At 44.4% G+C, this 26,618-nt stretch overlaps 1 protein-coding gene across 1 annotated transcript in view; it reads left to right on the top strand.

Moving 5' to 3' along the window:
- Window positions 1–26,618, top strand: part of CNKSR3 (CNKSR family member 3) — a 101,217-nt gene that overhangs the window by 34,185 nt on the left and 40,414 nt on the right. Inside the window, exon 2 of the mRNA XM_081941090.1 lies at window positions 22,078–22,241. Coding sequence (XP_081797216.1) covers window positions 22,078–22,241 — 164 coding nt within the window. The remainder of the gene's footprint in view (window positions 1–22,077; window positions 22,242–26,618) is intronic.

Below are 26,618 nucleotides of genomic sequence, written 5' to 3'. Positions count from 1 at the left end.
GAAGTCCACAAGTCTTAAAGTTGCCAAGTTTGGACACACCACTGGTCTAGTGACTCTGTCATGAGTCTATCAGTCTCAGTGGTTTGACAGATTTTGCAGTTAATTGAAAGGCTTCTGTCAACTAACTAATATTGTAGAACGTTTTAGTTAACTAATCCCCATAATATTCAACCTTAGCTGTCCGTGGAATATAAACAAGTAAGATTTTGGGAAGAGGGAAAGGTCAATAAAGTCCGTCATGACTTTATAGTCTATATGAACAAGTATATGCGATCAATGACTGTATGGTAACTTAATGTCTCCCGAATATACCTTGCCTTTGGTATTAATAAGATTTAATATTTTTTAAAAAAATTATTCATTTATTTATTGGCATCCTGCCCTTATTACTTTCACAAATAAGTCAAGGCAGCAAAGATATCCAGCACACCTCCGTCTGCCTGTTTTCTCCACAACAACCCTGTGAGGTGAGTTGGGCTAAGAGAGAGTGGCTCAAGATCAACCATCTGGCTTTCGTAGCCAAGCGAGACTTGAACTCACAGTCCCCTGTTTTCTAGCCTAGTCTTCACCATTAATTGGCAGGCAGCTTTAGATCCTGAATGAGGATGACATCCTTAGAGAGCTTAACTCAGTGCTGTTATGAAAACTGTGTGTAAGTGGGAGCTTTTGTCATTGTTTGTTACCTCCTTTGCCAGAAGACTGTTGTGAGTAGAACAAGTTGAGGCATGCCCAAAGAATGTAAATTAGAAACAAATCTGTCACCAGTAGCAGTTTGTAAGAGACAGAGATATTTAGGGGAGAAAAAAAGCAATGGGGTTGGATTAGCTTCATCAGAAATATTTTTTAAAGGAAATGGAACATTTCCGTCAAGTCATATGGTCACATGCTTTAATCCCACTGAGTATCATATGATCCATGAATGTCTATAAACATGAGTTCCATTCCCCCTAAAAAGTTGTATAGAATAATACTATTTTTTTTACATTGATGTGAAGCATTTAGTTTTTACAGTCTTAAGAGGGAATGCTTGAAGTTTACTAAATAAGAGAGAATTTTTTTAAAAAAAATACTTCAATATGAATAGCTTGGAGATGCAAAGTTGAAGATTTGATGTTTTGTGCAAGAATATATGTTGCCCACATTGAATAATTGCTGAGTGTCTACTATGTGTAGGGTGGGGTGTGTACAATACTACAGTAAATTATTTTTTTCCTGAGAAAAAGTGCAGGCTGCATATGATGAACTGAATAGAGACAAGTCTGGTTTTTCTACTAAACCTAATGTGAAGCTGGGATTGTTCTTCCAGAGATTTTCTGAAGTCAGAAATTGGTTTTTCTGACGTTGAGGGGTTGAAAAAGCAAGAGAGCAAATAAAGAGCTTCTTCCTTTATCCACAAGTAGATTTCTATGAAATTTGTGGATATCTATGAAATTCCCAGCAGCTCCAGCCAGTGTGACCAGTAATACTGTGTTTCCACGAAAACATGACAGGGTCTTATTTTCTTTTGACCCCCGAAATAAGCGCTTGGCCTTATTTTCAGGGAGGTCTTATAATTTTTGAGGCGCAGGAGGCAGCAAGCGTGATCACCTTATGGCTGCTGCTGTGTTGCAATATTTTTGGGGACGGCTTAATTTAGGGCATGCGCTCAAAAGCCTGATTGGGCTTATTATCCGGGGAGGTCTTACTTTCAGGGAAACAGGGTAATAAATGCTGGGAGTTGTCATAGAGCAACATCTGTAAGCAGCAGCTCTTCCCACTGGTATCCAGAATGAAATAAATACTGATTGAAGGCAGTAGAGTGACATTGGGATAATAAAATAGGGGACCTATATGCAATTTAGGGCACTAAAGAACTAAATGATAGTTTTCAAGTTTGGTCAGTTTGTGGCCGTCCAGATGTTGTTTTACTTTAACTTTCAGGAACCCTGGCTTATTAGGTATGTTGAGGACTATTCTGAAACATCTAGAGGCCCATGCAGTGTTTACACTTCAGAGTTAGAGCATGGAAGGGGAAAATGATTTATTTTGCACAAATGCATTTGGTATTTTTAAATTATTATATACAAAGTCATTCTCTTGTGGGTTAGTTATAGGTTCTTGGCAATCTGAGTAACTATTTCTGGAATGCACAATGATTTCCAAGTTCTCAAATTTATCTGCTTGGAAATTTAGTTCATATATCTAATCTGATAAGCTTTTCTTTGGAAAAAAAAATTAGTAGGCTTTAAGGCAGGCATGGAGGTCTTTCCTGAACTGTAACTTCCATCATTAGCTTTGTCTGTTAAAGATACTGAGAACCTCATGGTTCTCTCTCTTCTGTGGCTAAGCGTGGATTTAGACCCGAGTCTTTCCCAGCACTTTAGCTACTAGACTACACCATCTCTTATTGCCCGCATTTTGTTTTAAAGAGTATTTTAGAACAACATTCTCTACTCAACAAACTGATGGCTGAAAATATTCTTAAGCCTTGAGTATACCAAAATACTTTTCTTTCTGATTATTGCAAACTTAATTCCAGAATTTAATTTAATTTAATTTTATATATTATTTTTTGTGTGTTGTTGTTGTTTGTTGTTTATTGGATTTATATGCCGCCCTTCTCCCAAAGAACTCAGGGCGGCGTACAACATAAAAAAAAAACATATTACAAAAGTTAAAAAGAAATTAGATAGAGTATCCAACAAACCCAATTAGTATGAACAATAACATTTTAAAAATTGGATTAAAATTAACAATTAAATCAAGCATTTATTTTATTTTGTTCAGGCCAGGCCGGCTTGCTGGAAAAGCCAACTTTTTAGAGCGCATCGGAAGGACCGGAGGTCGGGGATTATGCAAAGCTCCGGGGGCAGCTCATTCCAGAGGGGAGGCGCTCCCACAGAGAAGGCTCTCCCCCTGGTGGTTGCTATCCGACACTGTCTGGCCGACGGCACCCCGAGGAGGCCAACTCTGTGGGATCGCACTGGATGGTGGGAGGCTACTGGTGGCAGTAGGTGGTGTCGCAGGTATATGTGTGTGTATAAGGCTATCACATGATTAAAGGACGCTACAGCTGGTTGTAAATGTGTGCTGGTTGCCAAGCACCTGGAGTGTGATCAAATGATCACGGGGATGGTATAGCAGTCATAACTTTGAGGATGGATCCTAAGTAACTCTTTTTAAATCTGTCATAACTTTGAATAGTTGTTAATAGTGGCTGTAAGTTGACAAATGATATATGCTTTGCTTACAGAGATCTGCATAAAACCATCGTTCTGTATCATAATTATTGGTTTATCTGTTCTGTTCCTCAGTTTTTAAAATTACTGGATAAATATACGATACAAGGTTTCCATACAGTATTTCAACTGTGATAAGAAAGGGGCTTCACAAGCTTCAAAGGGGCACTTTGCCTTGACAAAGATTTGAATGAAGACTGTGGAGATTGTCAGTCCTCCAGGTCCTGGTTGTCTCAAAGGTGCTTTTTCAAGAGGCAACTGGACTCTCTGATTTTTCTTTGAAGATGTTTCACTTCTCTTCCAAGAAGCCTCCTTCTTGGATGAGAAGCGAAACGTCTTCAAAGAAAAACCAGAAAGTCCAGTTGCCTCTTGAAAAAGCACCTTTGGGATTTCAACAAAGCAGCTGTTTCGCCACTGTGTGGTAAAGCAGGGAGGTCGCTTCACTTCTCTGGATTAGCTGAAGTGGCTGCTTTGGTTCAGCTTGCTTCTTCTCTGCAGCAGTTTCTGGCAACTGCCCATCCAGCCGAGGTTCTGTGAATGCCCTACCTTGGAAAGAGGAATTACATTCTTTTTATGCAAATTGTGAAAGAAGGCAGGTGGGGTTGCTACAACATGGTGAACAACATTATTTATTAGCATGAAGCACCATTCTGAACGGGAGCCACCTTAAATTGCTACATGACAGTCCCAACCGTTGCATCTTTTTGATTCCTCTCCTCCTTTTTGTGGCTTTGAGTCAGTATTGACTCCTAGAACTGCCTGGATGAATCTACTTTCTTGCACAATTTTGGAACTGGTTTGCCATTGCTTTCTTCCTAGGTCTCAAAGACTTTGGGTAATTGGCCCAAGTTCACCCAGCTGGCCTTGTGCCCAAGCCAGGACTAGAGCTCCCAATTTCCTGGTTTCTAGGTGCCTTTAACTTCTACACCAAACTGGCTCATTATCACACATAATATGGCTAACATATTATATAGCCCTATCTTTGATTCTCCCAAATTGCTTCCAAAGGTATACAAATCTTGCATTGCTAAGCTGCTCATTGACTTATTTCGGCAGCTCTAATAGCAGCATGGTGGGGTGTTGGCTGTATTTTCCTTCAGGTTTTTAGCCAAACAGAAATTGTGCTTGCATAAAATTCAAGTATAATTGGAGAAGAATGCTAACTCCCCATAATAAAGTCCCAAATCTGGCATACCAGGCCTTTTATTTACCTTTCCTTCACTTCCCACAACTTTCTTGAGAACCTAATGATTTATGCTTGCATTAATGGAGCTTGCATAACTGCAAGTGCTTAAATTGCTTCAGTGAGCAATTTAACAGACCATGTTCTGTTAAATACAAAGTATAGTTCATCCAGTAAATTCTTTTTGCAGGAAATAAGAATGGGGTTGAAATTGATTGAAAGTTATATGTCTATTGTAAGTTAGAAAAACTACATTGAGTGGGATGAAATATTGCACTAAGCATCCCTTTCAACTATGATTGATGGAACTATGATTTGTGGCCTTGCCTATATCTTTCACTATATGTCACACTAAGACAGAATTGTAATTTCTGGCTGAGGATGAATTTAATGGACACATATACATTTTGGTTTTAGCATGATGGTGAAATGGTAATATTGAAGGATTCAGAGCTTGGAAATGTTCATTATGGGTAGTTCTTGGCTTATATACCACAATTGAGCCCAGGCGTTATGTTGCTAAGCAAGACAGCTGTTAAGTGAGTCATGTACTATATCACCTTTTTGCCACAGTTCTTAAGTGAATCATGCAGTCGTTAAACGAATCGGGCTCCCCCCCATTGACTTTGCTTGTTGAAGCCAACTGGGAATATTAGAAATTGTGATCACATGATCCTGGGACACGTCAACCGTCATAAGTATGAGTCAGTAGCCAAGTATCCTGAATTTTCATCATGTGACCACAGGGTCATAAGTATGAAAATCGATCATAAGTCCCTTTTTTTTCAGTGCCGTTGTAACTTCGAATGGTCAGTAAATGAATGATTGTCAGTCAAAGATTGCGTGCACTAGTGAATTCTGTGGGTTTCATCTCCAAAAGGAGCTTTGGACCATGAAGGGCTGCAGAGTGTCTCTAAATCACCTTGAAAGACCCCTGGAAAAAGTTGGAATTTTGCTTTAAGGTGCTAGAGACAGGTGTTATTCACAGACTAAGTGCATCTATTTTGCATTGTTTTTCTTCTTCTTTGATTTCAAAATCATTACATGCAAATGTGCACTTCCTATGGCGCTCTTCTGACTTGTTTATCGGCATTACCACAGTTTCTGTGGGCACTCATACATATATGCATAATCTGCAATCACAATCAAATTGGGAAGGCAGACATTATGGCGATCTGAACACGTTCTCTGTTGCAATCTTCCAAGCTGTGTCACGCTACAGGAGGAGATATCCCACACCAACCCAGGTGTTTCCTCATGTCAAGTAACATTGCAACATAGTTTCCTGATTTCGTTATGGGAATAAGTGGCAACCTATTCATTATTAGAGTTCAGCCAAAGGAGTCCTTGCGATTCATAAACAAGTCTTGTAACATCCACTCTCCATGGCAGGCCACATAATATGTATCTTGAAAGATAGGGTGTGATCGCTCAACTCTAAGCAGGATATGTTTGGTGATACCTAACTCTCATATGAGCGAAGGACAAATAGCAGTTTGTAATACGATAAACAAATCTCTGCTGTTGCTGTTAAACATTAAAATAAACTTGGGCTTGACCAGTTGAAACATAGAACATTTGTTGACTTAACAGATGCTTGCTTGGAATTCTATAAATAAAAGTCTAGTTGGAAAGGTTGAACCTGGTCTTCCTGGATGGCACTAGTGAAATTGAAATGTTTCGTAGGCAACTCAGGAAATAAACAAAGTGTTTAAAAAGAGTGACTGACTGTTTGGTTTTTTAAATCTTTTTTCAAAATCTTGTAGTTCCTTAAAACAGTTTTCAACAAAACAAGATTAAATTACTTGGGATTATTTCCTAAATGTTGCATTCCACATCAAAGAAGCCTTGTTTCTATTTTTACCCCCCCTTAATTTTCAAAGAGATTATCTTTTTTTTATCCTGTTGCAGCAAAAATGAGCCACAAAGTACCTTATAGCGTGTTAAAATAGGGCATTAAAAAAAAAGATGACATAAGCCTTCATGGATTAATCTGTTTGTACTTCTGTATTTGGATTTAAACAAAAAAACATATGGTTATAGAAATGTACACTGAAAAAGTGCAGTGTGGACATTTGAGTATATTTACTTTGCTGTTTCTGTATGCAGAATTTCCAGATTCTTGACCCATAGACCAGTCCAAAGTATAATAGATCTAAATCTCCTAGAATCTAAATATTGAATATGGGTTTCCACATTTCAGACTGGGCGGGATTGGTTTATTTTGTGGGACAAATGGTGGTAATGTAAGCAGAAGAGGTGGGGATGCTCTGTTTTTTTTTTTTAAATACTTAACTTCCTCTTTAGTCACCCTGGCTGAGTAATAACTCAAACCACATTAATATTTATAAACAAAAATATAGTGGAGTAGCTTTCAAACACTGAACAAGCATTAGGAGTGTTGGTCTGATTTGAAGGAGGGAGGTTCCCGAAATCCTGCTGGTGTGCAAACATTGAATTGATACCAGCAGGACAAAGTTGCATTTTCTTTTTCTAGAACATTTAAATTTGCTTGCCAATTAAAAATGACGGGTTGAATGGAGTTTAGGGATGAGAGGCCTTATGTACAGAGTCAGTTCTAAAGATACTTCACTGGAGCTTGGCTCTACAGCAGTTGAGTAGGGCATTACTACGAGATTCTAACCTTTTTTCCTTGTTCTTTAATATACAAGTGAAGCTACTTGATGAAAGTACAGGTAATCCTCAACTTACAACAGTCCATTTAGTGACCATTCAAAGTTACAATAGCACTGGAAAAAGTCACGTATGACTATTTTTCACACTTACAACTGTCAAGTGTTCCCATGGTCATATGATCAAAATCTAGATGCTTGGCAACTGACTCATATTTATGACGGTTGCAGTGTCCTGGGGTCACCTTTCGCAGCCTGCTGATAAGTAAAGTCAATGGGGAAGCCAGATTCACTTAACAACTGTGTGACTAACTTAATAACTGCAGGGATTCATGTAAAATGGGGCAAAACACACTTAACAACTGTCTCGCTTAGCAACAGAAACTTGGGGCTCAATTGTGGTTATACGTCGAGGACTATTTGTATCACTGTTTAGAATAGAAAGCCAGTATCAAGATAATAAGTAAGGCTTTATAAGAGCTGGATTGTGCAACAAACAATTTAATGGTCTGGATGGAAGCCTTGAAGTTGTCAAAACAGTCTAAGCCATGGATTCTTAAATAAGTCATAATTGGCTATGGGTTCTCCTAATACATCCAGTCAAAATCAAACAACATTATGGCTTAGCCTGATATGTGAGTCTAAGTTTTAACTGGCTTAACAGGATAGGATAGGATAGGACAGGATTCTTTATTGGCCAACTGTGATTGGACATACAAGGAATTTGTCTTTGGTGCATAACCTCTCAGTGTACATATAAAGAAAAGATACATTCATCAAGAATCATAAGGTACAGCACTTAATGATAGCCATAGGGTACAAATAAGCAATCAGGAAACAATCAATGTCAATATAAATCATAAGTATACAAGCAACAAAGTTACAGTCATGCAGTCATAAGTGGGAGATCGGTGATAGGAACGGTAAGAAGACTAATAGTAATGCAGCCTTAGTGAATAGTTTGACGGTGTTGAGGGAATTACTTGTTTAGCAGTGTGATGGCGTTTGGGAAAAAAACTGTTACTGTGTCTAGTTGTCTTGTGTGCAGTGCTCTATAGCGTCGTTTTGAGGGTAGGAGTTGAAACTATTTATGTTCAGGATGCGAGGGGTCTGTAAATATTTTCACGGCCCTCTTTTTGACTCATGCAGTATACAGGTCCTCAATGGAAGGCAGGTTGGCACTAATTGTTTTTTCTGCAGTTCTAATTATCCTCTGAAGTCTGTGTCTGGCTATAAGGACCAAGTCTCAAATTTTTACTTTAAAACAACTAAGAGTTGGAATATTTGAGAGAAGCCTCTCCACCTACCCATATACAGGCAGTGCTTGCTTAGCAACTGCCTTGGACAATGACTGTTTGCAGTTATAACAGTGATGAAAAAATAGCTTTGTGACCAATGTCCACATTTAACACTTTTGCAGGTCCGTAAACCAAAGAAGCTGAAGTAAGATTGGAAGCGTTGTTGCAGTTTCATTTAATGACCACTTTCCTTAATAACTGAGTTACCAGTACCAGTTGTGGTCACTAAAGGAGGACTCTACATGTATTATGCGGTGGCACAATGGTTAGAGTGCAGTACTGCAGGCTACTTCTGCTGACTGCCGGCTGCCTGCAGTTTGGCCGTTCAAATCTCACCAGGCTCAAGGTTGACTTAGCCTTCCATCCTTCCCCTGTGGGTAAAATGAGGACCCAGTTTGTTGGGGACAACGTGCTGAGACTGTAAATCGCTTAGAGAGGGCTGTAAAAGCACTGTGAAGCGGTATACAAGTCTAAGTGCTATTGCTAAGTGCTATTACAATTTGTCAAGGAGAGACTCTTTTACCGCCCATTGAGAGTGCTACATTATGTGGCACTGAGTAGAGGAATGCTCTTTCTTTGTAGGTTAGTGCCAATGTGGCTGTTCACTCAAGCATTTAATTCTAATGTACTGAAATCGTAACGTGGTTCTTTGCAAACCACCGTGTATGAGCAGTAATGTTGCATAGTGAGGTTTCTGCCAGGTTGGGTTTAGTGTGTTGTGTTGTACCGTTGAGCCATTGTGGTTTGTAAGTTACGGCTTAGTTTTACCTTAGTTTTATATTTGCTTTGAATGATTTTATTGAGTCTTCAGATTCTTCTTGTACTTCTATTATTTCAGCGAATATCTTTCTTTTCACTACAAAATCCAAGAGGTAAAATTAAACCACATTTTCTCCTGAATGATACATAATGAGGAATTTGAAATATTTCCTCCCAATTTGGCTGGTCTCCTTTTTCAAGAAATCCTGAAAGAATGCAGGCTACCAGTTTGGGATCTTATTCTGACAAGGCAACTTTTAGCTTTAAATGGGTGTCCTATTTCAGCAATACCCATCCAGATGGTTTTGTGGTGGCACAAACACTGCCCAGACTTGCTTCTCTGGGCAGGTGTTTCTTTAGTTCAGTTGATACTGCATCTGATAGTTGCAAGCCAACAGCCTTTGTATATGATTTTGTTGAAACTTGAAATACCAGGTGTCTGCAAAAAAAATTGTGAATGTGCTTTTGTTTCCATTTTGTTTGTTCAACTCCAGCTCGTGTGCCATGCTGAAAGATTACGTGTTGGTCAAATATGGAAAGTTGGTGAACTGTTCCTAATCTTACAGTTGCTACAGACATGTACTTCCAAAGTTCATTTTATTAAGTAAACCAGGAGTCAAAATTACAAACAGATCCCATTTCTGCCACCTGTTACTGTGGGATCACATAGCAATAGCACTTGGGTGCTCATTTTACCCACCTTGGCCGGATGGAAGGCTGAGTCAACCTTGAACCAGTGAGATTTGAACTGCTGAACTGCAGCTAGCAGTCAGCAGTAGCCTGGCAGTACTGCACTCTAACCACTGCGCCACCTCGACTCTTACATTGCAGGTATGTGGAACCTGCATCCTACAAATGGTGCTGAATTACATCTTCCAGCAGCCTTAATATTGACATCAATTATTGTTGTATTATAAATGTCTTATTATGATAAGGAATAGTAGGAGTTATAGTAACATCTGGATGGCTATGACTATTCAAAATTACAACGGCACTGAGTAAAAATGCCCTGTGACAATTTTTCGCACTTATGATCATTGCATCATTCCCCATGGTCAGATGATCAAAATTTGGATGATTGGCATCTGTTTAATATTCATGACAGTTGCAGGGTCCTGGGGGGGGGTCATGTGATCCCCTTTTGCAAACTTCTGACAAGCAAAATCAATGGGGAAACCAAGTTCACTTAACAACTGTGGTACTAATTTAACAACTGCAGTGGTTCACTTAACAAATGTGGCAAAGAAAGTCAGAAAATGGGGTAAAAGTCACTCAACAAATTTCTCACTTAGCAACATACATTTTGGCCTCAATTGCGGTCATAAGTTGACGACTACCTGTATTTCCTCTTTTGTTTATTCCTAGATGTGATGTATAGTTAGGTCTTTTTGAAGAATATGTCTCAGTCCTGCTTTAAGGTGTGGGGGGGTATTTGTCAAAATTTTAAATAACCTCATTGGGTTTCAAATAAATATATGTACATGAAGCTCCTCGCTGCTTAGTCAAAAGTAAGACTAATGCCTGTTTCAGCTGCAAAGTACTTACACATTCTAATAGCTATAATATTGGTAACAACAACCAGTTTGCCTCTGTGTAAATTGTTGATTTAGAAAACTCATTTTTTTCTGCTTTGGAATAATCAAATGGGAAGTTTTTTCCCCAGTCATTTGACAATATAATGTACGTGACCTAGCTAATCTGGCATTGTTGAATGATAGTTTTCCTTCAATGAAGGGAGTTGCACATGGAGACTGCTAGAATTTATGAAACATCAGCCTTCTCTCTTTTAAAATTAGTCTGCTGCTACAAGTCTCTTCCAGTTTTGTTGGTGAGAAAGCTCAGATGACATTTTCAGCTGTTACTCATTGAGGGAACTAGCACACTGGATCAGCAGTGGTTTCATGTCCTGTTCCTTTAAATCTGTTATGTTAGTGTAGTCTGGTTCAGTCATAGAAATTACTCAGAAGTTAGAATTCCATTTGGGTTACCCTGTGCTTTCAACTGTGTCATTCAGACATAACAAGCTATGCTTTGAAAGCCATAATCTTTGGCTTAGTATCATTTATGGACTCAGCCAATGAAATAAATCATGATTAGCAAAGGTTCCTGACTCAGCACAGTGTTTAAAACCCCTGTTGTTTTATCAATCCTATATTTGCACTGGTCCATCACAACAATGACGTAAAAATGATGAGCAAAAAAAGTGTGATTCAATATATGTTGGCATGGTCTTGAATGCATGCACATTCGTCCTGCAAGAAGGAGTAAGCTACAGACTTCGCTATAAATATTAACCGTACATCATTTTTAATTTCTCCTGTTTGAAGAACAGGTGTCCACTATGGACAGGGAGACATTTGTGCAATTCCATTTGGAGTTATTGTGCCTTCTCCTAAATCAGGCGACCCTTCAGATAACCAAGTCTCTTTGCAGCTTGAGGAGATGGTAGTCTAGAAACATGAGTCAGTCAGTCAGTCAGTCAGTCAGTCAGTCTCTCTCTCTCTCTCTCTCTCTCTCTCTCTCTCTCTCTCTCTCTCTCTATCTATCTATCTATCTATCTATCTATCTATCTATCTATCTATCTATCTTCTCTATCTGTATATATCTATCTATATTTTATCTAGTCATGTTTCCAGATCACTATCTCCTCAAGCTGCAAAGTGACCCGTACACAAGTATTTATCCGAATATATTGCAATGTAGTTGGCCTGCTCCTGAAAATCACTCAGAAACTTCAACTGGACTAGAATGCATTGGCAATACTGATGCAGCATCTTGCTTCATGAGCTACCCTGGTTGCCAAGTTATTTCAAGGGACTGGTTATTACCTATAAAATCTATGTGGAATAGAGCCTGTTTACCACCTGTGTCCCATAACATCTGCCTGACCAATTAGATCCTGCACCGTTGCTGTCTTTTATATTTCTTCCATTAAACAATGTAATCTAGTGGGACCCTGGAAATGCACCTTCTCTGTAGTAGCATCTGGCTTCTGGAATTAGGGATCCAAATGCCCTCTACTCTTGTTTCATCCAGGCCTTTAGTGAAGGAGAGTGAAGCCCATTCCTTCATTGCATCCATCCATCTCATTTACCATCTTTTATCTTCTGTCTTCTATCTTTTATTCATTTTACTTTATCTTTTTGTTGTTATTGTGAGGTACCCCCGGTCATTGAGGTTGGGTGGCATAATAAATGTAATAAATTAACATATAACTAGCTTTGGCTGACCTTGAAAAACTAAATGGCGTCATACAATGGTGGGTTACGACCGGTACACCACCGTTCTGGTACGGTGCTACAGAGGGCCCGCCCATGCTCCTTACCGGTATTTGAGGCTTTCGGGGCTTATGCGCGCGGAACATACAGTGCCTGTGCGATGCTCCGCCGAGCAGCTGGAGCGTCATCAAGGCATCTCGGGCAGTAAGTATGCATGCACGTGCTGCGTACGTTCACGTGGTAGATGCCCAGCCCCGCTGCACTGTACTGGTTGCAACGGGATCCGGAACCCACGATTGGCGTCATATCGGGCTAAAGCATAGTTGCTACACCTCTCCAAAATATCAAGTGTCTAACTTATCCTGGGATGTTGAAGAACATCCCTAAGTCAACAGCCAAAACCTGTTGTCATCTTGTTGCCAAGAACTCTATGGTACATTCAACATTTCTTCTCTTTTCTTATGGTAGGAACTTCCTGGGAATGCAATTAATCTGGGAATAGTCTTTACTAGACGTAAGCTTTAACAAACACATTCCTCATAATTGTAAAGCAAATTGCAAGGAGGTATCCATTAAATTATCAAGCACTAGGCTCTACTTGAAGGAACTGCCAGTTTATATGATTGCAGCTGTATTATAGGAGGCAAGATTTTGATGTGCATATGGATTCCGAACATCTCAATTTAGATCTCTTTGCAGAGATCCATTCAGTTTTCTCAAAAGTACCCTGACATTAGAAGCAAAAGCAATTCTTTCTGTGTTAACAGCCTCCTCAAACACACATCTGAATTAGTGTTAATGTAAATTATTCCCGCAACAAGGTTTACTTTAAAAATGAGTGATCAAACATAGATTTTTCCTGTACACCGCTTGGAGAGTCCAAGCAATGGGTTAATTCAGTCTGCTTGCCCTTAGGACTGAGGAACTATTTTTCCTTAAGCCACACCTCCTCCTGGTGTGCTCAATCCCCCAGAATTCTTCCTCAGTCAGCCCGTTTGGACGTAATTAGTTAGAGCTCTGAGCTAAATTAATCCTTTTTTTGGCTTGGACTCTCTATTTGCGTTTTATTTCTATTTCCTAACATTCCCCAACCTTGTGAGACGTTTCTCTCTTCATTGCTGCGCTTCTCTCCAGCAGAAATTGCATTTGAAGGCCAGGAGGTAAGCTGGAAGGTGGTGGGGGGTGCCCCTCAGCCGATCCTCATGGGACGGCTTCGGAGGCCTGCCGCTTGTCGTTTAAAACGGCGCGGCTGCAGCGGCGAGGCTCCTACGTCCCCAGGCCCCCCGTTTGTTGTTTTAAACGAAGTATTTTTCGTCCCCGGCCTGCTAGAGGACCTCTGCCGCAGGGAGGAGTGGGCGATCGTCGCCATTCAAGGCGCGTTCGCTCCTCGCTCTCCCTTAGCCCCACGCTGTTGCGGCGGCCATTTTAGGCGTGAAAATAAGCGCGCCCAGCCATGGCCGCCATTTTGCATCAGCCTCGTTATCAGGAGACCGCTGGAGGTGGCAGGGCCTAGCAAGGGTTTCTCGGGCTAGGATCGCCACCTTCGCCTTTTGTCTATTTTTGCGAGCGGCGCTGGTTCCTGTGCCATTCCAACGGTCATCATACCGGCTCAGGGAGGAGGCCTAAGTAAGCGCAGGCCAAAGCTTTTTTATAGTCATTCTCCTCCCTGCTTCTCCTGCGGAGCCTTGCACCTCGGTGCAGGCCCCAATCCTACCCCTGGGCCTCCGACTGGTATTAAGCATGGGATAATTTCATACGTATTGATTCAATTACTGTGCATATGGCAATTTTAACGAATCCCTTCGTTTTGTTTCCCCTTGCAGCAACCAGTCTCTCTCTCTCCTTCTGCCTTATCATAGCCTTGCTCCATCTTGTGTGGTCATGCCTATGGACCTGCCCAGTCCCCCCGATTCCCAAGATACTAGGCCGAGCCTCTCGCAGGCCCCTAGCAAGGGTTCCTCCTCATCGGGGAGTGGGGGTGCGGGCAAGAGTGGTGGGGGTAGCTCTGGGAAACAGCGTTCCAGAACCCCTTCTGTGGCTGAGGCCAAAGATGCTGAAAGGCGCCAGTGGGCCCTTGACAAGCAGTTTGAGAAGGCCAGACGCCAGGCAGACAGGGAGCAGTCCCTCTCAGGAATCCCTCCTTCCCGGGAGGATCTCCAGATGGTCCTCGCCGAGGAGGTGGAGTCCCAGGACCTATCCCCAAATAGGTCATTTGTAGAGCCGGCCTCCCCGGCACCCTCTTGGGCCTGTGAGCAGGCTCCTCTCCCTGGGGATGCTAGCATAGATGATATGCAGGGGGCTTCACCCCCCCTAGAGGAGGGCTTGGATCCTGATTCTGACTCTGAGGAGTTATCTCCCCGCATGCAGGAATTAATGGCCCGTGCCATTGCCAAGGGCATCACGGAGGCCATGAAATTTAAGAGTCCCACTGCAGTGGCCCCTAGGGGTCCCAAACCCGATCAGGTAGTTCCCCCTCCAAGCAAGCGTGCTCGCCATCCTTCCCTGGAATCCTCGGTGGTCAGCGAGGCCTCTGCCATTGAGGACCCTGACCCGGAGGTGCTAGGTCTCTCGGACGACGAGGACCTTCCCCCTGAAGCGCCCGCCTTTGCGGGTCTGTTCAAGCCCAGCCTTTTCAAATCTGTCCTTCACAAGGTCAAGGCTGCCACCAGGGTGGGGATCAAGCCCAAACCGGCCGCGCCGGCGGCGGATGCCACTCCGGCTAATCCCAATGCGGTCATGTTTGATGTCCCAGCACCCCAACAAGAGCTGGTTCCGGTCCCGGGGCTGTTTCTCGACCTAATCCAGCGCCAGTGGGCTCAACCAGCCACGCAGTCATCTCCCAGTGGGGTAGATAGGAAGCTTTATACTATGGAGCCAGTGCTGGAGGACCTTCTGGCCCTTCCCACTGTCGACCCGCCCATCGCTGCGCTCACCTCCAACTCCTCCCTGCCGGCCGACCTTCTGGAAGGCCTTAAGGCGGAGGACAAGAAGGCGGAAAAGGCGTGCCACAAAACCCACCTGGCGGCTGCCTGGGCCATCAGGGCCTCTTCATCCGCCTCCTTTTTCAATAGGGCTTCTGTGATCTGGCTGCGCGAGCTCCTAACCAAGCTCCCGGCGGGAGACGTCCGCCTCCACCAGGACGTGTCTAAAATAATCGCGGCCTCCCAATATGCCGCTGACGCATCCCTTAATGCCACTAAATTTGCCTCCAGGGCACTCGGCTCTAATATCACTTCTCGCCGGCTGATCTGGCTCCGACATTGGCAAGCGGACCAGAAAAACAAGTGGAAACTGGCTTCCGCCCCCTTTAAGGGGTCCAAATTATTTGGCGAGTCCCTGGATCCTCTCCTCATCGAGTCCAAGGACAAGAGGAAGATCCTCCCTTCTCTAAACAAGAAGCAGGAACGTAAGACCGCTCCCTATTCTAGGAGGCAGTCCTTTCGTGCCTCCGAGCCTTCCACCTCTGCCTCTTCCTTCTCTCCCTCCAATAGGTCCTTCGGTCAGCAGGGCGACAGATCCCAGGACAGGGCGCCCTTTCGGGACAGAGGCAGGCAGCAGTTCGGCTTCCGCAAGTATAACCGCGGTGGGGCCTCCAACAGGCCGTTCCGTAAGTCAAAGTGACTGCCCGGGCTCGGCGCCCATCGGGGGTCGCCTCCAGCTGTTTTCCTCCCATTGGGCCCAGACCACCGAGGATGCTTGGGTTCTGCAGATAGTCAGGGAAGGCCTCTCTCTGGAGTTCCTGTCCCTCCCCCCCCGGACCTTCATCCGGTGCCCAGTCCCGTCCTGCCCCCAAAAGAGGGAGCGTATGGACCAGGAAGTCAGACATCTCCTAGACATCAGGGCTGTGGAACCAGTTCCCCAGGGCGAAGAGGGGAGGGGGTTTTACTCCATCCTCTTCCTGGTGCCAAAGAACTCAGGGGGGTGGAGAGCCATCTTGGACCTCAAAAACCTCAACAGGCACATCGCCTACCGGAGGTTCAAGATGCAGTCACTGCAGACCATTCTGGCGGGAATTCGACAGGGAGATCTACTCACATCTATAGATCTCAAAGAGGCATACCTCCACATTCCCATCCGTCCTCAGCACAGGAAGTTCCTGCGCTTCTATTATGCAGGTCGCCACTTCCAGTACAAAGCTCTCTCATTCGGCCTTTCGTCCGCCCCTCGGACGTTTACCAAAGTGCTGGCGGTAGTGGCGGCCCAGCTAAGACGCAGGCCCATAAGGCTCCAGTGCTACCTGGACGACATCCTTATCCAGTCGTCGTCCAGACAGCAGGCCCTGCGGGATCTCCAAACCACTATGAGATCCCTCAGGAATCACGGCTTCACCCTAAACGTAGAGAAGAGCCATCTCACTCCAACAAACAGACTTGTACACCTGGGGGCGGTGATAGATACCAACTTGTGCAGGGTTTTCCTCTCCCAAGACAGGTTGGACGGTCTAAGGTCCATGACCCACAAGGTGATGAGCTTGAGGCAGGCTCCAGTGGTCCTTCTGTCGCAGCTGCTGGGAAAAATGATCTCCTGCATTTCCATCGTGCCGTGGGCCCGCCTGCATTCCAGGGCTCTTCAGTGGCTGTTGCTGCCGCACCAGAGGGCATCCAGGAGCAACTCTACCAGGCCGATTCGAGTTACGCCGGACGTGAAGAGGTCTCTCCGCTGGTGGGTGTCTCCAGCCATCCTCAAGGGCCACCTATTCAAGGAGCCCGAGAGGTTTATCATCACCACAGACGCCAGCCTCTCCGGCTGGGGAGCCCACATGGGTTCCCTGGTTGTCCAGGGCAAGTGGTCCCAAGTGGAAACCAGCTACAGCATCAATCTGCTGGAACTGAGAGCTGCTCGCCTGGCCCTGCGCCATTTCAGCCGGTCCATCCATCATCAATATGTGCTTCTGATGACGGACAATGTGGCCACCAAGGCCCACATCAACCGCCAGGGCGGCACCAGATCCAGAGCACTGATGAGAGAGGCGGAGTCCCTGGGCCGCTGGGCGGAGCGCCATCTGGAATCCCTCCGCTCCGACCATATCTCCGGAGTGGACAACACACAGGCAGACTGGTTGAGCAGGACAACCATAGATCCTGCGGAGTGGAAACTGGACCCTCGCCTGTTCCACCAGATGTCCGACAGATTCGGGACTCCGGCCGTAGACCTGTTTGCGTCCAGGGACAACAAGCAGCTCGACCGCTTCTACTCCCGGTTCTTCACCCCGGGGGCGGAGGGGACAGATGCACTGCGTTGCAAGTGGCCCCGCGAGCTACTGTATGCCTTCCCTCCCCTGCCTCTCCTTCCTCAATTCATCTCCAAAGTCATCGCAGAGGGAGCGGAGGTCCTCCTCGTGGCCCCGCATTGGCCCCGCAGGTCGTGGTTCGCCGACCTTGTCCACCTGTCGGTGTCTCCTCCGTGGCGCATCCCTCCGGACCAGATCTCCCTCAGCCAGGGGGCCGTGATTCATCCAGAGCCCCAGTGGCTCCAGTTGGCCGTCTGGCACTTGAGGGGGACCAACTAAAAGGCCAAGGCCTGTCGGAGGAGGTAGTGAACACCATTCAGGCGGCGAGACGCCCTTCAACCACCAGGATTTATGATGCGTCCTGGGCCGCCTTCGCCAAGTGGTGTGAGGAGCTGCTCATCGAGCCGACGACCGCGCCTGTTTCCAGAGTACTTGACTTCCTTCAAGCGGGGCTCAACAAAGGCCTGGCCCCGAACACCCTTCGACGCCAAGTGGCGGCCTTGTCCACCGTCTGGTCGGGCGACCACCTTTTGCCTCTCAGCAAAATCCCGAAGGTGCGCCTTTTCCTCAAGGGCGCCTCTAACCTTCGCCCTCCCACCGTTCATCGCTACCCCACTTGGCAGCTGTCCGTGGTCCTGCGGGCCCTCTCTGGCCCTCCATTCGAGCCTCTACGCACTACTTCTCTTCGATTCCTGACGCTGAAGACGGCCTTCTTGATTGCCATCACGTCAGCTCGCCGGATTTCGGAGCTGGCGGCTCTTTCTGTTCGCCAGGATCTGTGCGTCATCCACCCTGACAGGGTCATTTTGAGGCTGGACCCGACCTTTACCCCCAAAGTAAACTCATGGTTCCATAGAGCGCAAGACATTGTGTTGCCAAATTTTTGTCCTCATCCGTCGCATCCCAGAGAGCGATCCTGGCACAATCTTGATGTCAGGAGGGCCCTGAAGGTCTACATCGCTCGTACTGCGGAATTCAGGAAGTCAGAGGCTCTTTTCCTCTCCTTCCAGCCTGGTTCCCTAGGGAAGAAGGTCTCTTCCTCCACGATTGGCAGGTGGCTTCGTGCCTGCATTGTGACTGCCTATGAAAGTCAATCCAAGGCCGTTCCGCGCGGCATCACTGCACACTCCACACGAAGTGCTGCTACCTCCGCGGCCTGGGCCACCCAGGCCTCGATCCTGGACATCTGCAGGGCTGCTACGTGGTCCTCTCCTTCTCCATTTGTGCGACACTATAAATTGGACATTTTCGCCTCGGCTGAGGCGTCCTTCGGCAGGCGTGTGCTCCAGGCGGTTGTGTCAGAGACCGAATCCCGGGAGCCTTCTTCTGCCCGCCCAGATGGACAATAACTTGGGTATGTCCCATTGCTTGGACTCTCCAAGCGGTGTACAGGAAAATGACCATTGGCTTACCTGAAGGGTCCTTTTCTGTACACCGCGGGAGAGTCCAACCCACCCTGGCTCTCAGGGCCGGGATTCGGGTTCTTCGTGCCAACAGTACATCATCTTGGACGCTTCGCTCCGTCCGCACGAACTGACTCCTTCTAAGAATTCTGGGGGATTGAGCACACCAGGAGGAGGTGTGGCTAAAGGAAAAATAGTTCCTCAGTCCTAAGGGCAAGCAGACTGAATTAACCCATTGCTTGGACTCTCCCGCGGTGTACAGAAAAGGACCCTTCAGGTAAGCCAATGGTCATTTTCTCCCTTTCCTGTTTTGGTGTTTGTTTATATGGAACATGATGATTTAATCTAGTTTAGTGAGGTTGGGTTTTTTGTTTTTTGTTTGTATAGGCCTGGAAGCAATTGTGTGCTAATGTTGTTAATTCAGCTACAGTGTAAAGGTGGAATTTTGTGTAGGGCTGGGAAAGTGGTTTTTTGGGGTGGGTGGGGGAGTGGGGTAGGGTGGAGAAGTGAGGAATGTAGTTTTCCTTAAAATATCCAAGAAGTGGTTATTTACATATGCAAAACATTTTCATTTTGTCGTATTTTTGATCAAGCTCTGAGAGAGAAAGGTGGTTTTTGCAGTTCTTTTGTAAAGCAACATTTTACAATGTGCTGTATTTTAATAAAAACAGCTAGGCTGGTACATCCCCTTTACTTAGTACTTGGATGAGATATTATTTCTTCCATACTCACCTGTTTGAGGATGCTGTGCCCTAGTTTATATTCAGTGCTTATACTGTACTGAAAGACAGAGCTCTGGATTTTTGTAACTCCCACATAAGTATATTGTATAACTTGCCTAAGAATTAAAGTTAGATACTAGGTTTTTGCTGAACTAAACTGTTGAAAGATTCTTTGTTAGGTGGCCTATTTTGATTATCTGATTGTTCCCCTGGAAAAGAATTTTATCCAGACAAAGAAGCTTTTAGCACATTGAACTAATGGATTAATAACAGTTGCATTGTTTTCTTTGGCATTCCAGAGTTTCATTTTATCCCATTTCTTCGTTATCTGTAGGGTGCTAAATGAAATAAGGCACAAACTCCTGCACTTTTAAAGACTGATAACTAACCCGGAGTTTTATGTAACTATTCAGAGTTCACACAATTTGACCTTGTGCCCTCCAGAGCGGAAGTAATAAATTGGATGGCAATGGTTGCCAACCCTGTGTTCAACCTATGTTCTTTATAGATAATTTTAGGTAAGATTTGTATGTGTGTATTTGTGTGTTGCGTACACACATGTGTGTAGAATCAGTTTATATTTGCTTAAAAACAAAACCAAAGACTGCATCAATGATTGGCATGGCCTATTACAGTGATGGCTAATTTTTTCCTACAGGCGTGCCAAAATGTGTGTGTGCGTGTTCCACCCACCTGTGCATGTGTGCGACACCCCCTTCCCCCCAGGAGGAGGAGTTTTAGCCCTTCCCAGGCCTCTCCTGGCCCTCCAGAAGGCTGAAAATCAGCTGCCATGTGGGCTGCCGTGCCGGCAAATATGGCTTTACGTGCCACCTGTGGCACATGTGCCATTGGTTCGCCATCCTGGGCCGGTTAGCTGGGTGGATGGATGGGTGGGTGGATGAAGAACTTTACTCCATGGGTAGAAGACACATCAAGGCTTTTGATTTTCTCCAGGGTTTTCCCAACCCTAGCTGTAAAAATTAACCATTGTGGCGGTAAGTCCATGAACGTTGCACTATAAATGCTAAAAAAAAAATCATTTTAAAAACCTCCTTTTTGAACACAGTGGGGGAATAAAAAAAATAATGGTTTTGCTCTGGTGCAAAGACCAAATCCTTTCCATATGACTTTCTGGTTTTGTATCCTATTGTCTTTGGGGCTATCCTCCTGCAACCTCTAGCACCAAATAGGTATGCATTTGTAGAATCTGCCTGTTTTACAGGCACCTAAAGTGACGGAGTTACAAAACTATTCAGAAGCATTCCAGTTCAGCTCTCTTAACTGAAATCTTCCTGTTTTAATAACTTACTTAATTTGGGGAAGAGAATGCCAGAAATCACTTCTTTCTTAAATCCCATCACTGCATAAAGTTCACTTCCCTCTAGTTTCCTTACGAGTGAGAATGCTGTGGTCACCTGGCTGACGACCAGAAAAACTGGATGTTCTATTCTTATCTTGGTATTGTTGGTATTAAAAAAATAAAAGTTCAGACTGTAATAACAGTGGTGATGAAGGTTGCTTCTTGCCAACTTTAGAAATTGGAAATTAAGTGTTACTCTGTCCCTATCATTACTTTCCATCGTATCACATCACTAGAGCTAGTAGCAGAAAGAGGACTCCTCATGTCATGATCTGTGCACTTTGATTGTAATACAGGTAGACCTCAGTTTATGACCACAATTGAGCCCCAAATTTCCATTGCTAAGCAAGACAGCTGTTAAGTGAGTTGTGCCCCATGGTGTGACCTTTCTTCCCACAGATTTTAAATGAATCGCTGCAGGTGTTACGTTAGTAACACAGTTGTTAAATGACTCTGGCTTCCCCATTGACTTTGCTTGTGAGAAGGTCGCAAAAGGTGACCACATGACTCCAGGATACTGCAACCATCATAATAAATTCATGCCACTTGCAGAGTGTTTAGATTTTGATCACATGGCCATGAGGATGCTGTAATGCTTGTGTGAAAAAAATACATCTTTTTTCAGTGCCGTAATTTTGAACGATCGCTAAACGGATGGTTGTAAGTTGAAGACTACCTGTATATGAAAGTAATGGAGGTAGATGTAGCAGTGATATAAAATGGAGGCAAAGGAAAGGTGCAGGGCTATATGAATATGAGTCACTTAGAGAATTATCCAACAAGGTTATCCCAAGTAAGCATTTTTTTTCCAAAATAACATTTGTACTAAAAAATACTGTGTTTCTCTGCTTTCATGGGTTTTTTTTTTTTTTTGCCTCTCCTGCTTTCATTTTTAAAGTGTTTTTAATTTGACATAAAAGGTGCGTGGAATGTTTTATTTAGGCAATATTAACCAGGTAAGAGTTGTGTAGATAATTAATGTGCATGGTTTTAAATTAAAACTCAATAAAGAAAAACAATTACATCGGCTGTTTTTGTTTTTGTTTAATGTAGGTCTGGATGATTGTCTTCAGCAGTATGTCCAAAAGTTTGAACGAGAGAAGATAAATGGTGCTCAGCTGTTACAGATTTCCCACCAGGATCTTGAAGAACTGGGGGTCTCCCGGATTGGCCACCAAGAGCTTGTTTTAGAGGCTGTGGATCTCCTCTGTGCACTGGTCAGTTGATAAAATCAATGTTGAGATGCATTGTTGACCTTGTCATCCTGTTCCATTTTTCTCAGCTTGAATAATATTTGTCAAAAGAGAGATACTGATTGCGTTGAGAAAGGTTGAGCAACTTTGCCAAATCCTTTCTCAATGCAATCAGTACTTGTATTTTACACGTAGACCAGTATTATGGTTGCAAGTGGATTAACTGGACGGAGAAGTTGTTATACATGAGTTGTCCAGTCATTCTGATTTTAACTCATACGTATTGCCTCCTGAATGCTTCCCATTCAAATCAAAGATGATGACCAAGGAAAATCTTGAGTTTTTCTAGGGAGCGCATAGCAAGGGTGGCTAACAGATGGGCCACTAAATATTACCTCTCCAGCATTTTTCAGCTGGCCTATTGATGAGGAATGATAGGGATTGTGATTTGGTCATACCTTGTTTGTTGTACCTTGTTCATCTGTTATAAAGGGGCTATCTTGTTGAAAGCATGTGGGAGGTTGCATTCAGTGGTAGGATTCAGCCAGTTTGCACCAGTTCAAGCGAAACGGTTGCTAAATCCCCCCCCCCCAATCAAAGTGGATCCTGGGCACTGCACTGCGCTGGAGAAATGGAGCGGCTGGCGCAATGGAAGGAGAAGGACGCTTTCCCTCTCTTCTCCCTACTGCTCCTCCTTCCCTTGTGCTGGCCGTTCCGTTGCCTGTTTCCCCATTACAGCGTAGCACCCAGGATCCACTTTGATAGCGTGGCGGTGGTAGTAATTTAACAACCGGTTCATCCAGGGTCAGGTTGACCGTCGTGGGAGGCTCATCCCATATGTGGGGGTGGGTGGGCCACACCTCCCACAACAGCCAACCTGACCCTGGGCGAACTGGTTGTTAAATTACCACCACCACCACCCACTAGCCAACCACTGGTTACTTTCCATGTTCTAAGCAATGCGTGAGAGGGCTCAGTGGGTTTTTCTGGGAGGTGTTTATATAGGGAATTATGTATTTTGAGGATTGGGAAGAATCATTTTCTTTTCCTGGAAAAGGTTTGGAGCTTTTCAACTCATATGATAGAGCAAGTTCATCGAAAAGGGAAATCTTTCACGGATGACTTTCTCCCCTCTTCCTCTCATGCAAAAATATGTATTATACAGGGTTGTCTTTAAATATTTAAAATAACATGCTTTCCTCCATGCCCCCACCCTCCTTTTCATTAATGGCTGTTGCGCTTGTGAGTAGTCTATTTCACGGTAGGAATATATTTGGATAAAGTGTTTGTTCAATCCTGTGAGCCAGTGCCAAAAGCATATACTGTTTCACCAGTGAGAATGGTGGGAAAGAATTTTTCATCACACTTTTGCCCTTAACCGGCTGCATTCCATGTATTATGTAACACTTCTTGCATTTAAGTGTATTCTTTTTGAAATGGGCAGAGCTTTGGATTCCCTTTGCAAATTGCATTTAGAGGTCTAGGACCAAAATCATTTGCACTTCATCAACTGGAAGCTTTGAGATGTTTTTTGTACTGTAACATATGCATTAGACTTGCAACTATTGACTTAAATCAATCCTATTCCTTGCAATTGTACAATTGCAGATAATTTGGGTTAAAGGACGCTAAGTAAACATATTTAACCTGGCAATTTTCAATAAATACAACTATCCATGTTGGAGTAAGGGAGTTTAGGGTCATACCAGTAAACATATTCCTGTCATACTCAAATTGTTGAATGCAATCTTGCTTTGAATAATATGTATGGCATCCATCTAGGGACATTCTTCTGTTCTAGTTCTGTTCTGTTCTGGGGATATAGAGTGAAAAGAGATCAACATTTGACAAAGTAGCGTCCCTTCTTCAGTTTGGCCCTTTATCTTAATCTTTCTTGTTTAATGCACTAGACAGAATTAGTCGAAATGCCATTCCATCTCCTGTGGAAAGCAGAATTCATGAGATATATGCATATATACGCATATAGATCAGAGGTGGGTTTCTGCCGGTTTGGCCCGGATCGGGCAAACCAGTAGTAATGGCGGTGGTGGTAGGAGGCTCCGCCCATCCGCCTGGATGCTTCTGTGCATTTATTTATTTATTTATTTATTTATTTATATTTGATGCTTCTAGACCGACCCTCTCCCAAAAGGGACTCGGGGCGGTGTACAGTCCATACAGAATATAACAAAATACAATAAAAAAGTTAAATATGTACAGTTGACATGGAGGAGGTTAAAATGCAATTAAAAGAACTGTACAAAGCTAATATAAATATAAGTTTAAACCCCTAAAATAGACACAGTAAATTAAAAAACCCCTAAAATAACCAGATATAATACATTTGCCAGGAGGGACAGTTGTAATTATGCCAGGCCTGCTAATCGGAACAGGTGGGTCTTCAATTTTTGCCGGAAGGAGCGGAGGTCAGAAGTGGTTCTAATGTCGGGGGGGAGGTCATTCCAGAGGGTTGGGCCCATCACAGAGAAGGCCCTACTCCTTGGTGTCGCCCGTTGGCATTGCCTAGTGGACGGCACCAGGAGAAGTCCCTCCCTGTGTGAGCGAATTGGCCGCAGGGATGTATGTGGGAGGATGCGATCCCGCAAGTAACTAGGTCCCGTGCCATGGAGCGCTTTAAAGATGGTAATCAGCACCTTGAAACGCACCCGGAAAACCACAGGTAGCCAGTGCAGCTCGCGCAGGAGAGGTGTTACGTGGGAGTACCTCGTACTCCCCATCACAGCCCGCGCGGCTGCATTCTGAACTAACTGCAGTCTCCGGGCGCGTCCCAAGGGCAGCCCCATGTAGAGAGCGTTGCAGTAATCCAGGCGGGACATCACCAGCGCATGAGTGACCGTGCGTAGGGCATCCCAGTCCAGTAGGGGGCGCAATTGGCACACCAGGCGAACCTGGTGGAACGCCCCCCTCGCCACGGCTGCCACATGGTCATCCATTGACAGCCGGGCATCAAGGAGGACACCCAAATTGCGCGCCCGTTCCACAGGGGGCAATTGTTCGCCCCCTATGGCCAGCGATGGAATCAGCTGGCTGAACCGAGGTGCAGGTAGCCACAGCCACTCAGTCTTGGAGGGGTTGAGTTTAAGTCTGTTGTCCCCCATCTAGACCCCGACGGCCTCCAAACACCGGGACATCACTTCGACAGCCTCGTTGGGGTGGTTTGGGGTTGAAATATACAGCTGAGTATCATCAGCGTAGAGGTGATACTCAACCCCAAAACCACGGATGATCTCACCCAGCGGCTTCACATATGTGTTGAACAGGAGAGGCGAGAGGACCGACCCCTGTGGCACTCCACAAGTGAGTGGCCTCGGGGTCGACCTCTGTCCCCCTGTCAACACACATTGCCTCTCCGGTCGGAGAGGTGGGAGCCGAACCACCGCAAAAACATCATGTGCGAGCGCACACACGAGCAAACCAGTAGTAAAAAAACGGAAACCCACCACTGATACACACACACACACACACACACACATGATTTGCTTAACTTTTGTTTATTGAACAAACCATAGTGCCCCAAGCCATAAACCATGGTTTTTGTATTACAGAGGCTGAGTTGAACCCTCAATCTAAGCTACAAACAAAAAGCCATGATATAACCTGGTGTAGTATATAACTTATTCATTTTGTATTACTTCAGAGGCAGAGAGCTATTTTTAGCTGTCCTGGGTGCCCTCATAAAACAGCTGCTGTTGGGGTTGACGGTTTGCTCATTTTCAGAAAAAAACTGGTCTAGTTGGCATGGGCGGTCACAAAATGCTCCTCTTAGAAATACTAGAAAGTGACAAGATACCCAGTACTCCCATAAACTATAGTCTGAACTGGGTTTGCTTTTCTGAATGAATGTGTAATTAAACACATTTTGTCCAAGATTGGAGGATGAGAAGCTGCCATTAATCTAAAACAGAAAGGAGCCTTTTATATAGACTCTTCTCTTGAAATACTAACTCAGAGACTGTCAACCCTTGCATCTTCAAGATATGTGGACTTCAACTTCTAGAATTCCCTCAGCCAGCTTGCGGGAAGTCCACACACCCACAAAGTTTCAGAAATTGAGAAACACTCTGTTAAATCTATGGTTACTATTAGGTCAGACCCACTCTGTGATTCACATTCCCTGCGTCAGCATGAAAGACCAGCTCCCAAAAATATTCTAGACAGAAATGTTCTTATCTCCTGCTCAGAAGACACTAGGGTTGGTGCCACACAATTAATTGGAGACTTGTTCTGTGAATGGTAGATCAGTTCTGGTAGAAGTATTATTAAATGTTGCTCATGAACAAGAGAACAAGATGTCCTATTCATCTGTTTTGAATGTGGTTCAATAATTGATATCGTTTAGGTTAAATTTATCTAATATGCATAGAGAAATTCTGCATTTCC

This window comes from Natrix helvetica (genome assembly GCF_964273705.1).
Source record: "Natrix helvetica genome assembly, chromosome: 2".
In the NCBI taxonomy this organism is placed as follows: Eukaryota; Metazoa; Chordata; class Lepidosauria; order Squamata; family Natricidae; genus Natrix; species Natrix helvetica.
The sequence above is the reverse complement of the archived record's forward strand: the minus strand, read 5'-3'. Positions and strand labels throughout refer to the sequence as shown.